The sequence below is a fragment of the Physella acuta genome, unplaced genomic scaffold (assembly GCF_028476545.2).
Source record: "Physella acuta isolate Inbredline_101_S28 unplaced genomic scaffold, ASM2847654v3 ptg001066l, whole genome shotgun sequence".
NCBI lineage: Eukaryota > Metazoa > Mollusca > Gastropoda > Physidae > Physella > Physella acuta.
In genome coordinates, this window is record NW_026732583.1 from 286,270 (window position 1) to 303,204 (window position 16,935).

Sequence of the window (16,935 nt, forward strand, 5' to 3'; positions counted from 1 at the left end):
AGTTGTTCTTATATATTTCCTTTTATCTTTTTAACATCTTTGCCATCAATATTTAGAACAAAAGGGAAGAATTCACTTAATTAAAAGAAAAAAATTGCTAGTGTTGTCTGACTTTTTGTAATGAAGAGTCCCGGATAGGGTGAATTGCAGAGTAAAAAAGAATAATTGGCAAGAAAGCGCAACGTTATTTATAGACACTTTTTCAGTGGCGGAACTAGGAAAAAGTGTCAACCTTCTTTCTTCCCCCCCCCCCCCCTTTTTCCTTGCAAACGTTTTTTTATATAGAGGTATATATATATATATATATATATATATATATATATATATATATATATATATATATATATATATATATATATATATATATATAGGCCTATATACATATATACATATATATCAATGCATATATTAGCCTTGAACGATCGAATGTATTTGTGTGATTATCATCATTGATATATTCCTTAAACTGATACTGATATAAAGACGTTTGATTCTGCTGATTAAGTTGCATTGTTTGTTATCAAATCAGAAAGATAAAACCTAAGGTCACACCTTGTGACTTGAAACCCACATCTTTGGTACAGGGCGGTCTGTTTTATCGTAAAGTTTGTTGGTTGGCGTGTTACAACACATACACAGGATGGCCCAGCTGGAAAAGATTTTACAAATATTTTCTTGTTTTTTGTTTTGTATAGTATTTTCCGGTGAGTAATCAATCTAATTTTAGAAGGGAAACACTAGTATTGTTTCATTAACGCTTTAGCTTAGGTTAGCAAAGTTTGTTACATTTTTTTAATATTTGGTGGGTACGTATTGTAATCGATGTTCCCTCGAAGGGAAAAAGTTCGTGTGCAATGTGTATTTGTGTGTGCTGTGTTCTAAAAGTCCTAAACAATGATATATGTATTTTACAAAATGACTGCGCGGCAGTTGAAAATTATTGCGCTATCGCGCAACCGCGCATCATAGAGGAACGTATTGCATGCAACAGTGACTTCCATCTTTTCTAGCAAAGTTTTACCCTTTAAAATGTCCTTCAAGTATCTGTTGTTGTTTTTGTTGTTTTTTTATGTCAGTATGTCAGGGTTTTTTGTTTTCTTTTTACACATTCCGCATTTACACAAGCGCATTGTTGGAAGCTACACAAGCGCATGTTTTAATGTTGCTTTGGGAACCTTTATGGGACAAACAGATTATTGTGAAGGACAAACAGTCACTTTAAAGGAAAACATCATACAGGCCTAGAAGGAGAAACTGATGATTGTGTAGACCAAACAAATCTTTTTGTAAGACAATCCAATAATTTAGCAGGATTGGTCCATTGATTTCAAAGTCTGTTATCTATATATATAATTCTCTTCTGGGAGCCGTTAGAAAACAAGCTGCAAACGCCTCCTTGCAGTCCCCTCTCTTTCTCTCTATCACTATCACTACCACCCCCACCCCACCTCCACATTGTCTGGCGTGAGCTGTGGTCACGCTAAATGTTTACAAAGCTAAATGTTTACAAATCGTAGAGCCGTAGAGTCGGGTTTCTATTAGGGGCAGATAATTTAGTTCGATTTTAAACTTACAGGAGGTAACTAAGAAATAACCAAGAGGAGGCTGCTTTCACGGGGGGGGGGGGGGGGGGGGTGTAGAGTCGGGGTTAGGGGAAAGGGGGGGGGGGTAGTGTTTTAAAGCAAATATTTTCAGTGGCAGCATTGGTACTGTCGAATTCACAAATTATGAATTACTGAAAAGTAGAAAATAAAACAACTAAATAGCGGCGTATGATACGCTGCGGGTCGGCTCGTTTGATATAATCTACAACACAAACCAAGTTCAATTAACGCGCCTAAAGGTCGCAGTCACAAATTATTAGAGCACGTCTGATTCCAGAATGTTCACAAAGTTCTGGACTGACTGTCGACTACTCAACCAATGGCACGTATAGTCTGCTGGTAGATGGGTCCGTCTGGTTGACCAACGGACAAACATATTTTTACAACAATGGCCGCCGATTCTCGTCTGCTGATGCGTCACTAAAGGTAAGATGGCGACGAGTGTTTGGGGGGGGGGGGGTGGAGGATATACGGTAATGGCCGTTAATGTTTATGCCCTTAAACTAATTTAAAAATCGCTAATGTCTACCCATCTACTGAAACCAAATGTCCACCCATCTAGTTAAGACAAATGTCCACCCATCTACTGAAACCAAATGTCCACCCATCTACTTAAGACAAATGTCCAGCCATATACTTAAACCAAATGTCCACCCATTTAATTAAGCCAGATGTCCACCCATCTACTTAAGACAAATGTCCACCCATCTACTTAAGACAAATGTCCACCCATCTACTGAAGCCAAATGTCCACTCATCTACTTAAGCCAAATGTCCACCCATCTACTTACGCCAAATGTCCACCCATCTACTGAAACCAAATGTCCACCCATCTACTGAAACCAAATGTCCACCCATTTAATTAAGCCAAATGTCCACCCATCTACTTAAGCCAAATGTCCACCCATCTATTTACGCCAAATGTCCACCCATCTACTGAAACCAAATGTCCACCCATCTACTGAAACCAAATGTCCACCCATTTAATTAAGCCAAATGTCCACCCATCTACTTAAGCCAAATGTCCACCCATCTATTTACGCCAAATGTCCACCCATCTACTGAAACCAAATGTCCACCCATCTACTGAAGCCAAATGTCCACAGTCCACCCATCTACTGAAGCCAAATGTCCACCCATCTACTTAAGCCAAATGTCCACCCATCTATTTACGCCAAATGTCCACCCATCTACTGAAGCCAAATGTCCACCCATCTACTGAAGCCAAATGTCCACCCATCTACTTACGCCAAATGTCCACCCATCTACTGAAGCCAAATGTCCACCCATCTACTGAAGCCAAATGTCCACCCATCTACTTAAGCCAAATGTCCACCCATCTACTTACGCCAAATGTCCATTGTTGTGTCCCCAGCTGGCCAACACGACCATCACGTCAGGGACTGACAAGGTGGGTCAGTGGCAGGCTATCCAGTACACCTACCTGGCGGGGACCCTGACAGTCATGGCGTCCATCAAAACCTACAACCTGCCCAACCTACCGCTGGTCGTGTTTTCTCAGGTCAGTTCAGGGCTGTCTAGTCACGTGTGAATCACGTGACTGGTTTAATCAGATGTGGGCAATTTTAATTGGTCACAACTGTTTAATCTTATTCCGTGTGACTGGAGTCAATGTTAACAGCACTACAACCCGTAACAACCCTAAACGTATCCTTAACCCTGGCTGTCACTAAATCAGATGGAGTAGAGTTCACGTGTTTCTGTGACCTCGGCATGGGAAAGGGCAGTGTGGTTATGTAGATCGACTCATCACTGTTGAGAAAACTGGGGGAGTTCCTACGGCTCTAGTATAGGGAAATGAACTCGAGACTTTTTGGCTAAACTTCAACTAAACAAAATAAAAATGTTTTCTTGAATGGTATAGGCCACGCTTCCACGTAGTCCTTTTGTTTTAACTAAAACAAACCCTTAACCGAATCCTAGTAGTAATCTAAACCTAAGCTTAAAGTATCGAAATGACGATACTCGTGTGTAGGCCTATAAACCCAAAAACCAGCTTTTACATCATAAAACTAACCAACGTTTCTGATTCCAGAAATACCTGACGGACGGCATCGGGACGTCTGCCCAAGACCCCGAATACGTCATCAGCTCGTTCCCCAGCTTCAACACCAGACAGGAGTCGGATGTAGAACTGGGTTACCTGGGCTTTGGTGGGGACATGGCCGGGTATAACGGCATCAACATGGGCAGGTAGAGAATTGACAAGTCGTAGGACTGGCACTCATTCAACTCTCGATATTGCGCAGACTGGCTCATATACGTGTGTATGTATATATATATATATATATATATATATATATATATATATATATATATATATATATATATATATATATATATATATATATATATATATATATATATATATATACATATATACATATATATATGTGTGTGTATGTGTGTGTGTGTATGTAGCCTATTTTATTTTCCATTATTATTTATATAATAGGCATATGTGCTTGTTTTATCAATCACCCACTGTCACAGAAACGACATACAATACTTCCGTCTGTTAAGTTTCAGTTCTTGTTACGTAAAGACAAATTTCATCATAAATTTTTACCTTACTCTCTTTCAGTTGGCAACACAGTACTTTTATGTACACTGGTATTACAGGGGGACCACTCGTGTTATTCGACAACTCGAGTAACGCCATGATTATCTCCCCTATGAGTCAGTTTATGGCGGCGTCCAACCGTCTGGAGCTATTTCTCGGCGAACTGCAGTACGGCATTATGGGACTTATCGACACAGTTCCGAAGGGATATGACGTGGATTTTATTCTTTATTACAGCGACAGGGGCATTAATCAGGTATTTTTTTTACAAACAGGAGAGTTAACAATTCACAAAAAAACCAGGGCTGTTACAAATAAAACATTTATTGATCTAAGGGAGACAAGCATCAAATGCGATTGTCTCCCTTTGAATTTTTCAACACATGACGAGCGTACATGTTGATATTTGTTTATATTTTTTGTTCAGTATATTATATATGCTATTGTTTTGTGCATCCATATCTGGACCATCACAGGGCAGGGAAAGTAGAGTGAGACGACACTGGAAAAGGAATGTAGCCATAAGTTATCTAGAATTACAATGACGTTTTAAAATTTTCATGATCTGCCAATTGTCTTCCAAGTTTCTGAATTCGTCTCGTTTTAGGTGATTCAAGAATGGGGTGAATTTATGAGGATGTTTTACAACAAAAGTCCTGAACGGCGCAACACGGCCTTGACCGTCAACTACATGGGTTACTGGACTGACAACGGTGGGTGGGGGGATGATTCAACACCATTTTACGGGGGAGGGGGGGTGATTCAACATCATTTTTTGGGGGGGGGGGGATGATTCAACATCATTTTTTTTTTGGGTGGGGAGATGATTCAACATCATTTTTTTGGGGGGGGGGGATGATTCAACATCATTTTAGGGGTGGGGGGAATGATTCAACATCATTTTAGGGGTGGGGGGAATGATTCAACATCATTTTAGGGGGGGGGGGTGATTCAACATCATTTTAGGGGTGGGGGGAATGATTCAACATCATTTTAGGGGTGGGGGGAATGATTCAACATCATTTTAGGGGTGGGGGGAATGATTCAACATCATTTGGGGGGGGGGGGATTTGATTCAACATCATTTTAGGGGTGGGGGGAATGATTCAACGTCATTGGGGGGGGGGGGGATTTGATTCAACATCATTTTAGGGGTGGGGGGAATGATTCAACATCATTTGGGGGGGATTTGATTCAACATCATTTTAGGGGTGGGGGGAATGATTCAACATCATTTGGGGGGGGGGGGGGATTTGACTCAACATCATTTTAGGGGTGGGGGGAATGATTCAACATCATTTGGGGGGGGGGGGGATTTGATTCAACATCATTTTACCTGGAGCGGGGGGATCAGAGTTTCTCCAAGGCATCATTTTACGGGGAGGAGGTGGGGGGGGGGGGGGCAATCCTCTTATATCGTAAACTTTTTTTTAACAAAATCCCAGTGCCTCAAATTTTATATAATCTCATTCTTTAGTCTCAATCATGCAATGCCCCATTTCTCGTATAATCTCGTGTATTACATACTCCCATTTCTCGTAAAATCTCTTGCATTACATACCCCCACATCTCACATCTCGTATAATCTCGTGTATTATATCCCCCCTCACACATCTCCTAAAATCTCGTGTATTACATACCCCCACATCTCACATCCCGTAAAATCTCGTGCTCCAGGTGCCTACTACTACTACCACACCGAAGATGGACAGAACTACCAGACGACCATGCTGGATGTCGTCAAGTACATCAACCAAAAGCAGATACCATTCAAGTAGATCGTTTTTAAATTTTGTTCAAGTTTAGCCAAACTGTAACTTAAGCCAACAGATGCGTAAAATATGCCAGAGAAAACTTCGGCATAAAATGTAAAAAAAAAAACCTTTTGTCGATGCTATTACTGTTCATTTTAAATTACTGTAAACTCTTTAAAATACTGACCTTGAACCTCAGGTACATGCAGTATGACTCATGGTGGTACGCTAAAGGTCACAAGCGTGGAACAGTCACGTGGACACCGGAAGCAGATATTTTCCCAGACGGCTTTAGGTGAGTTGTTTCTGAATTGTGCTTGTATACACAAGTTCCTAAACACCATTGCAAAAAAAAATCTTAAGTTAAATCATTCGGTCCACTCAAGTGTATTACAATTTACATTAAAAAAGTTTTAAAATGCAACATTTTCAACAATCAAAAAACTGCTAAAATTAAAATGGGGGTGGGGGTCTGTTAGAATAAGCGCTAATGTTATATGATAAAACGCTATGCTAGGGACCATTCATATAATCACTTCACTGACCTATTGTTTGAAATTTAGGTCACTGACCTATTGTTTGAAATTTAGGTCACTGACCTATTGTTTAAAATTTACGTTTGATTATACCATTTTTTCCACAATTTGTAGATACTTGTATGAGCAGACGAAGTTGCCGTTTGGATGTCACAACCGTTACTGGTGAGTTCGTTGTTTGGTAGGTCATGCATTGGTTTAGTAGGCCATACATTGGTTAAGTAGGTCATGCATTGGTTTAGTAGGTCATGCATTGGTTTAGTAGGTCATGCATTGGTTTAGTAGGTCATGCATTGGTTTAGTAGGTCATGCATTTGTTTAGTAGGTCATGCATTGGTTTAGTAGGTCATGCATTGGTTTAGTAGGTCATACATTGGTTTAGTAGGTCATGCATTGGTTTAGTAGGTCATGCATTGGTTTAGTAGGTCATGCATTGTTTTAGTAGGTCAATCATTGGTTCAGTAGGTCAATCATTGGTTACTTATTTGAGTAGCTATCATGACTGCAGAATCTCCACCAGAGTGTGTATAGTGAGTTTCTATAGAAACTACCCAGTACCTAGCAACCATATCCAAGTATAGAAACTACCCAGTACCTAGCAACCATATCCAAGTATAGAAACTACCCAGTACCTAGCGACTATATCCAAATATAGAAGCTACCCAGTACCTAGCGACTATATCCAAATATAGAAGCTACCCAGTACCTAGCGACTATATCCAAATATAGAAGCTACCCAGTACCTAGCGACTATATCCAAATATAGAAACTACCCAGTACCTAGCGACCATATCCAAATATAGAAGCTACCCAGTACCTAGCGACTATATCCAAATATAGAAGCTACCCAGTACCTAGCGACCATATCCAAATATAGAAGCTACCCAGTACCTAGCGACCACATCCAAATATAGAAACTACCCAGTACCTAGCGACCAGTGTTTCTTCCAGACTTTTTTCTCCGGGGGGGGGGCACTTGAAATTTTCGGGGGGGGGGGGCGGTAGACTTTCTTCGGGGGGGGGGGCGGACACTGTTAAAAGTATATATTTTCTATATAAATTATATAAATTTCATTTCGTTCGGGGGGGGGGGGGGGGCGGTAGAACTTTTTCGGGGGGGGGGGGGGGGGGGCGAAGAGAGATGCCTGGAAGAAACTCTGCTAGCGACTATATCCAAGTATAGAAACTACCCAGTACCTAGCGACCATATCCAAATATAGAAACTACCCAGTACCTAGCGACCATATCCAAATATAGAAACTACCCAGTACCTAGTGACCATATCCAAATATAGAAGCTACCCAGTACCTAGTGACCATATCCTAATATAAAAGCTACCCAGTGTGAATGAGAAACAATCCAGAGTGACTGAGGTTTAACGAACAATCCCCTCATATAAAACTGAAGTATCTGTATCTCCTGACATGAGATATCTGCAGACTTGTAGCATCAATTCTGCACAGTTGTTTCCCATTCGTAAATCAAACTCAGGTTGCAAGTTTACAGGCAGGTAACTCTGCACATGACATACCCCTTGCATTAGCTCCCCTGATTGTTTATATCCAACATCCTACTCGCCATTAAACAGTCGGACGTTGGTCACGTGGTATCATACGTCATTTTTACAGCACGTCATTTTTACAGGGACAACCAAACAACGTACGCCAAATATAATGGCGGGAAATACAACTTCCTGTCTGATACATATTTTGGGTTAGCCGTCCCCAATGACGCAGTGAGTTCAGCCATCTTAATTTTTAAATTGATCTGGTTGGCTTTTTAATATCTTTAATGGTAGGGGCAGAAAGGGGGCTCAATTTTAGTTGAACGGAGTGGAAAGAGTTAGAAAAATTATTGATACTAGATCGAATGGTTTAAAAAAAACAGTTCTGTCGCACTGTTATTTCTTACTTAAAACACGGAAACGGAACAAACTGTTATTATTAATTTTTATTTTTTTCATTTAGACACGTTATTTTAAACCATTTAATAATTGTTTTGTTTTACATTTTTATTTAACAGTTAAATTATTATAGAATGAAAGTCTAAAGAAAGTTGTTTTATTTTCCAATTCACACCTGCAGCAATTTTGGCTTGACCTCTTCAACATGACCAAACAATGGGGGCAATTTATTTTATACGAGCAGGTAGGTTTTGTGGGGACAGTTTATTTTATACGAGCAGGTAGGTTTTGTGGGGGCAGTTTTATACGAGCAGGTAGGTTTTGTGGGGGACATTTTTATACGAGCAGGTAGGTTTTGTGGGGACAGTTTATTTTATACGAGCAGGTAGGTTTTGTGGGGGCAGTTTTATACGAGCAGGTAGGTTTTGTGGGGGACATTTTTATACGAGCAGGTAGGTTTTGTGGGGACAGTTTTATACGAGCAGGTAGGTTTTGTGGGGACAGTTTATTTTATACGAGCAGGTAGGTTTTGTGGGGACAGTTTTATACGAGCAGGTAGGTTTTGTGGGGACAGTTTATTTTATACGAGCAGGTAGGTTTTGTGGGGACAGTTTATTTTATACGAGCAGGTAGGTTTTGTGGGGACAGTTTATTTTATACGAGCAGGTAGGTTTTGTGGGGACAGTTTATTTTATACGAGCAGGTAGGTTTTGTGGGGACAGTTTTATACGAGCAGGTAGGTTTTGTGGGGACAGTTTATTTTATACGAGCAGGTAGGTTTTGTGGGGACAGTTTTATACGAGCAGGTAGGTTTTGTGGGGACAGTTTATTTTATACGAGCAGGTAGGTTTTGTGGGGACAGTTTTATACGAGCAGGTAGGTTTTGTGGGGACAGTTTATTTTATACGAGCAGGTAGGTTTTGTGGGGACAGTTTATTTTATACGAGCAGGTAGGTTTTGTGGGGACAGTTTATTTTATACGAGCAGGTAGGTTTTGTGGGGACAGTTTTATACGAGCAGGTAGGTTTTGTGGGGACAGTTTATTTTATACGAGCAGGTAGGTTTTGTGGGGACAGTTTATTTTATACGAGCAGGTAGGTTTTGTGGGGACAGTTTATTTTATACGAGCAGGTAGGTTTTGTGGTGACAGTTTTATACGAGCAGGTAGGTTTTGTGGGGACAGTTTATTTTATACGAGCAGGTAGGTTTTGTGGGGACAGTTTACTTTATACGAGCAGGTAGGTTTTGTGGGGACAGTTTTATACGAGCAGGTAGGTTTTGTGGGGACAGTTTATTTTATACGAGCAGGTAGGTTTTGTGGGGACAGTTTTATACGAGCAGGTAGGTTTTGTGGGGACAGTTTATTTTATACGAGCAGGTAGGTTTTGTGGGGACAGTTTTATACGAGCAGGTAGGTTTTGTGGGGACAGTTTATTTTATACGAGCAGGTAGGTTTTGTGGGGACAGTTTTATACGAGCAGGTAGGTTTTGTGGGGACAGTTTATTTTATACGAGCAGGTAGGTTTTGTGGGGACAGTTTTATACGAGCAGGTAGGTTTTGTGGGGACAGTTTATTTTATACGAGCAGGTAGGTTTTGTGGGGACAGTTTTATACGAGCAGGTAGGTTTTGTGGGGACAGTTTATTTTATACGAGCAGGTAGGTTTTGTGGGGACAGTTTTATACGAGCAGGTAGGTTTTGTGGGGACAGTTTATTTTATACGAGCAGGTAGGTTTTGTGGGGACAATTTTATACGAGCAGGTAGGTTTTGTGGGGACAGTTTTATACGAGCAGGTGGGTTTTGTGGGGACAGTTTTATACGAGCAGGTGGGTTTTGTGGGGACAGTTTTATACGAGCAGGTGGGTTTTGTGGGGACAGTTTTATACGAGCAGGTAGGTTTTGTGGGGACAGTTTTATACGAGCAGGTAGGTTTTGTGGGGACAGTTTTATACGAGCAGGTAGGTTTTGTGGGGACAGTTTTATACGAGCAGGTAGGTTTTGTGGGGATAGTTTTATACGAGCAGGTAGGTTTTGTGGGGACAGTTTTATACGAGCAGGTAGGTTTTGTGGGGATAGTTTTATACGAGCAGGTAGGTTTTGTGGGGACAGTTTTATACGAGCAGGTAGGTTTTGTGGGGATAGTTTTATACGAGCAGGTAGGTTTTGTGGGGATAGTTTTATACGAGCAGGTAGGTTTTGTGGGGATAGTTTTATACGAGCAGGTAGGTTTTGTGGGGACAGTTTTATACGAGCAGGTAGGTTTTGTGGGGACAGTTTTATACGAGCAGGTAGGTTTTGTGGGGATAGTTTTATACGAGCAGGTAGGTTTTGTGGGGACAGTTTTATACGAGCAGGTAGGTTTTGTGGGGATAGTTTTATACGAGCAGGTAGGTTTTGTGGGGATAGTTTTATACGAGCAGGTAGGTTTTGTGGGGATAGTTTTATACGAGCAGGTAGGTTTTGTGGGGACAGTTTTATACGAGCAGGTAGGTTTTGTGGGGACAGTTTTATACGAGCAGGTAGGTTTTGTGGGGACAATTTATTTTATACGAGCAGGTAGGTTTTGTGGGGACAGTTTTATACGAGCAGGTAGGTTTTGTGGGGACAGTTTTATACGAGCAGGTAGGTTTTGTGGGGACAGTTTATTTTATACGAGCAGGTAGGTTTTGTGGGGACAGTTTTATACGAGCAGGTAGGTTTTGTGGGGACAATTTATTTTATACGAGCAGGTAGGTTTTGTGAGGGCAATTTATTTTATACGAGCAGGTAGGTTTTGTGGGGACAGTTTATTTTATACGAGCAGGTAGGTTTTGTGGGGACAGTTTATTTTATACGAGCAGGTAGGTTTTGTGGGGACAATTTATTTTATACGAGCAGGTAGGTTTTGTGAGGACAGTTTTATACGAGCAGGTAGGTTTTGTGGGGACAGTTTATTTTATACGAGCAGGTAGGTTTTGTGGGGACAGTTTTATACGAGCAGGTAGGTTTTGTGGGGACAATTTATTTTATACGAGCAGGTAGGTTTTGTGAGGGCAATTTATTTTATACGAGCAGGTAGGTTTTGTGGGGACAGTTTATTTTATACGAGCAGGTAGGTTTTGTGGGGACAGTTTATTTTATACGAGCAGGTAGGTTTTGTGGGGACAATTTATTTTATACGAGCAGGTAGGTTTTGTGAGGGCAATTTATTTTATACGAGCAGGTAGGTTTTGTGGGTACAGTTTTATACGAGCAGGTAGGTTTTGTGGGGACAATTTATTTTATACGAGCAGGTAGGTTTTGTGGGGGCAATTTATTTTATACGAGCAGGTAGGTTTTGTGGGGACAATTTATTTTATACGAGCAGGTAGGTTTTGTGGGGACAGTTTTATACGAGCAGGTAGGTTTTGTGGGGACAGTTTTATACGAGCAGGTAGGTTTTGTGGGGGCAATTTATTTTATTCGAGGAGGTAGGTTTTGTGGGGACAATTTATTTTATACGAGCAGGTAGGTTTTGTGGGGACAGTTTTATACGAGCAGGTAGGTTTTGTGGGGACAATTTATTTTATACGAGCAGGTAGGTTTTGTGGGGGCAATTTATTTTATACGAGCAGGTAGGTTTTGTGGGGACAGTTTATTTTATATGAGGAGGTTGTTTTGTGGGGGCAATTTATTTTATACGAGCAGGTAGGTTTTGTGGGGGGACATTCTATTATATACGAGCAGGTAGGTTTTGTGGGGGGACATTCTATTTTATACGAGCAGGTAGGTTTTGTGGGGACAGTTTATTTTATACGAGCAGGTAGGTTTTGTGGGGACAGTTTATTTTATACGAGCAGGTAGGTTTTGTGGGGACAGTTTTATACGAGCAGGTAGGTTTTGTGGGGACAATTTATTTTATACGAGCAGGTAGGTTTTGTGGGGACAGTTTTATACGAGCAGGTAGGTTTTGTGGGGACATTTTATTTTATACGAGCAGGTAGGTTTTGTGGGGGGACATTTTATTTTATAAGAGCAGGTAGGTTTTGTGGGGGGACATTTTATTTTATAAGAGCAGGTAGGTTTTGTGGAGACAATTGCGTAAGTTGTATGTGTATGTGCGCGGTTTTGTATGTGTGCGCTTGTGTAATTGTGCGCTTGTGTATGTGCGCACTTGTGTGTGTGTGTTGTGTATGTGCGCGTTGTGCGCTTTTACCATCAGCCCTATTTCACAATTTCCATGAAGCTGCTTCTTAAACTAACAAGTTCACCTCCCCCCCCCCCCCCCCGCCCCCAGGACTGGATGAACTGGGAGAACGACCAGAACAAGGCTCTCTTGACTGACCTCACCCTGGGCCGGAAGTGGTTGACGGACATGGGCAACGGCGCCGCGGCCTATCCCGACATTGAGATCCAGTACTGCATGTCCTACTCTCGTCACATCCTGCAGTCGCTAGAGGTCCCTGCCGTCACGCAGGTAAGGTCAAGGCCAGTGAGATCCTTAGTGGTCAAGGTCCTTAGTGGTCAAACATCCAGAAAACAGAAGAATCCTACTGAAATTTGAAAATTCTATTGCATTGATTTTGAGATTTAACCATGCACTGCATTAGCACCTACATGTTAAGTTAACCCTACCCCACACTATACCCCCACCTGTACAGTTAACCACACTATACACCTACTTGTAAAGTTAACCACACTATACACCCACCTGTCAAGGTCAAGATCCTTAGTGGTCAAACATCCATAAAACAAAAGAATCCTACTGGAATTGTATTGCATTGCTTTTGAGATTTAACCATACACTGCATTAGCACCTACATGTTAAGTTAACCCTACCCCACACCATACACCCCACCTGTACAGTAAACCACACCCTACCCCCCCCCCCCCCCACTAGGCCCGAGTGAGCGAGGACTACCACCCAGGGGGCAGACAGTGGAACATCGGCATCTCCTCCATGCTAGCAGACGCCGTGGGTCTCGCTCCTTTTAAGGACACGTTCTGGACCACTGAACAGCAGACCGGAAGTCCATATGGAGGTAAGGAAGAATCACATAGTGGCGTCACTAGGAGGTGAGGAGGGGGCGACAGTAAACATGTAGTCAGTAACATCTTTAGGCTTGACCGGTACTTTGTTCTATAATTGTCAAAAATGTTTTTTGGTAAGAAAAAATATCGATATTCCGCCCTTGACCTCTGGTTGTGATTGCTCCACCCCCAGATTCAAACGATTTCAATTAAGTTTTAATCCAATTAATATTTCCACCAAACCGTTCCCGTCCGGCAGCTGACACGGAACCCCTGACAGAACTCAACAGCCTGCTCGCCACCCTCAGCACGGGCCCTGTGGGACCCGGGGACGGGATAGGCTACATCAACCTCACCCTGCTGATGAGGTAGGTACACACAGCCAGTGTTTCTTTCATACATTATTTCTCGGGGGGGGGGGGGGGCACTTGAAAATGTCGTTGTGCGGATTTAAATTTCCGGGGAACGGAAACTGGTTGAAGTTTATATTTTGTATATGAATTTTATTTTGATCGGGGGGGGGGGGGACACATGCTTTCTTCCGATGGGAGGAAGGAGCGACCGAAGAGATGCCTGAAAAAAAAACTGCTCATAACTTTGGGAGTATAAACGTTTGTTTGTTTTTATTGTATTTTTTTATTGAAATATAAAGATATTTTTATTTCAGTACCGAAGTTTTGAAGAAAATAGCGAAACAAAAATTGTACGTGCTTTATATTCTCGTCTAACAGATGCTGTGACTCGACTGGCCAGATTTTACAGCCAAACAAACCAGCCACGGCCATCAACGACCAAATTAAAAAGGTAGGTAACTGGGACAGCTCAGTCCGACCGGCAGTAACACGACGACCAAATCAAAAAGGTAGGTCGCTAGAACAGAGCAGTCCGCACGGCCGCAACACGAAGTGCTAACATCAACAGTCGGCTTTGTTTACATTCTTTTTTAACAGCATCAGATCTAAATACAAGTTGTTAATTAATATGACGCTTTCAAAATATAATTTAAAAATTAAAATCTCATGTATTTTAGCCGAAGCCTTTGAAATGAGATTGTAAAACAAGTATTTGATCGTGTAGTCTTCTATAAAGCACACACAAGATGGTTTCCTCTATAACGTAACTGTATTACACATGTTAGCTTTGTGCTTGAACCAAAATGTGAATGTTTCTAGCGAGCTTTCCTGTCCTACCCCGGGCCATTGGGCGAGGTCTACACCACCCACAGCAACGTGTCCAGCCTCATCTTCGGCATCGTCATGGCAGCCGACTTACAGAATGTGTACTCCTTGACCCCATCCAGTGGGTGGACGCCTGGACTGGTAATCTTCACGTGACTGTAATTAGTGACCAAACCTCACGTGACTGTAATTAGTGACCAAACATCACGTGACTGTAATTAGTGACCAAAGCTCACGTGACTGTCCAAAGAAGTGACCTAGCCTCATATGACTGACCCTACAACTAAATGATGGGCGCTAATGATGCTGACATTGCACTAAAACCACGCTACTATAGACTACATAATGTTGTTTTGTTTTGTTTTATTTGACCCTACCCCGTCACAAACCGTCAAAGTTAAAAAAAAAATAAAAAAAAGTCTTACTTCACATGATTACTTCAAATTACTTGAAATTTCCCCCACTCTCCACCCCCAGATCCCGCCCAACAGCGTGGTGTATTCTGGGACCGCAGCTGTCAGCCAGCTACAGCCGTTCTCTGAGAGCAGCCCGCTACAGCTAGGACAGCAGTGTACAGCCCGGCTGTTCTGTCTCTTCTACACCTCGCCAGTCCTACAGCTGGGCTCACAGTATGTCATCTTTCTTTCTCTAAGTCATTTCAGTCATTCACAGTCAGTCACCTTTCTCTAAGTCATTTCAGTCATTCACAGTCAGTCACCTTTCTCTAAGTCATTTCAGTCATTCACAGTCACCTTTCTCTAAGTCATTTCAGTCATTCACAGTCACCTTTCTCTAAGTCATTTCAGTCATTCACAGTCACCTTTCTCTAAGTCATTTCAGTCATTCACAGTCACCTTTCTCTAAGTCATTTAAGTCATTCACAGTCACCTTTCTGTAAGTCATTTCAGTCATTCACAGTCACCTTTCTCTAAGTCATTTCAGTCATTCACAGTCAGTCATCTCTCTCTACGTCATTTCATTCATTCTGTCAGTCACCTTTCTCTAAGTCATTTCAGTCATTCACCTTTCTCTAAGTCATTTCAGTCATTCACCTTTCTCTAAGTCATTCACAGTCAGTCATCTTTCTCTAAGTCATTTCAGTCATTCACAGTCAGTCACCTTTCTCTTAGTCATTTCAGTCATTCACAGTCAGTCACCTTTCTGTAAGTCATTTCAGTCAATTTCAGTCATTCACAGTCTGTCATCTTTCTCTAAGTCATTTCAGTCATTCACAGTCAGTCACCTTTCTCTAAGTCATTTCAGTCATACGTGACTTAAACTCAACTCAATCTTTGTTTTAAGTCATATGTTTCCTATAGTGATTTGTGTCTTTAAGTCATCTGTTAAAGCTACTGTTGTTCTTTAAGTTATCTAATTCGTTTAACACAAAATGTTGAGTCAAGTGTATTGTTGATGAACAAATGACGACCTACGTGCCGACCTAGTCCTGAGAGAAACAAATGTTTATTCCAGCACCAAAGTCATCCTGCTAGGCGAGCTGGACAAGTGGGTGCCTATGTCGTCCAAGAGGTTCCGTGCCGTGGCCGTGTCTGATGATGACGTCACTGTGGAGCTGACGGTCAACGCTCGCGAGACGGTCACGTTTAATTACGTCACTGACAACGATCCCGTCCGGACGGTCGTGTGTGACAACAGCCAAAGTTCAAGGCCTGCTGACGTCACTATCATCAGCATTGCTAAGAGCTCGTGCACACTGAAGTTTTTTTAGCCCACCCACACCCACCCGCACACACCCGCACACACCCGCCCCCCTCCAACCCGCACCCACTCGCCCCAACACACCCACACCCCTTTCACTGGTATCCTAATACAAATTTGTCTTCCAACAATATACCTTCAACCAACCCTTACCATATTCATAATCTCTTTTTAATCCATACCTCCATACTGTTCATATGTGTATATTTTTAAAACAATAAAAGATGTTTTACGTTCCAATATCAGTTTCCAGTTTCTTTTTCTTATTTATAACTTTTGGTTTGGCCAATGTACAATTTATTTTAAAACCCTACCATCTTGACTACAATACACACAAGCAGGGCATGCATAGTAAATATAGTTTAGGCCCGCGTTTTATACGCCACCATTTGTGTGTAGGCTTGGTGCCGACAAGACGAAAAGGGAAGTTGACACTTGCGAGATAGCAATACAGAAATGGCAAGAGTTCAAGTGTATCGTACATGGGCAGGTGTAAAGCGACCAATCATAATCAATGCTAGAAAAACGTGTACTCACCTGTGGCTGCACGTAAGCCTGTAAGTCACGTGAGCCATTGAAGCTGTGAGGATGCAAACACCAGCTGAAGTCCCGGCTTAAGCCGTGCGTGAACCATGGACCCACCAGTCAGTGACCACAGGGTCCACTG

At 41.8% G+C, this 16,935-nt stretch overlaps 1 protein-coding gene across 1 annotated transcript; it reads left to right on the top strand.

The window, feature by feature from the left end:
- The first annotated feature begins 575 nt into the window (after positions 1–575).
- Positions 576–16,289, top strand: LOC131955424 (uncharacterized). The gene is made up of 18 exons (XM_059319532.1): positions 576–704; positions 1,882–2,030; positions 2,980–3,126; positions 3,661–3,818; positions 4,210–4,444; positions 4,796–4,901; positions 5,866–5,962; positions 6,142–6,237; positions 6,593–6,643; positions 8,123–8,213; positions 8,563–8,625; positions 12,638–12,817; positions 13,241–13,382; positions 13,631–13,739; positions 14,103–14,175; positions 14,544–14,690; positions 15,027–15,178; positions 16,023–16,289. The coding sequence occupies exons 1-18, from the start codon at positions 641–643 to the stop codon at positions 16,276–16,278; spliced, it is 2,316 nt and encodes a 771-aa protein (XP_059175515.1). The 5' UTR covers positions 576–640; the 3' UTR covers positions 16,279–16,289.
- Positions 16,290–16,935: the final 646 nt, after the last annotated feature.

Bases quoted from the DNA above. Each gene is read 5' to 3' on its own strand.
- LOC131955424 (XM_059319532.1), top strand. From the start codon at position 641: ATGGCCCAGCTGGAAAAGATTTTACAAATATTTTCTTGTTTTTTGTTT. The intron at 3,127-3,660 runs GTCAGTTCAGGG...TTCTGATTCCAG, and splicing joins CGCTGGTCGTGTTTTCTCAG to AAATACCTGACGGACGGCAT. The intron at 4,445-4,795 runs GTATTTTTTTTA...GTCTCGTTTTAG, and splicing joins GCGACAGGGGCATTAATCAG to GTGATTCAAGAATGGGGTGA.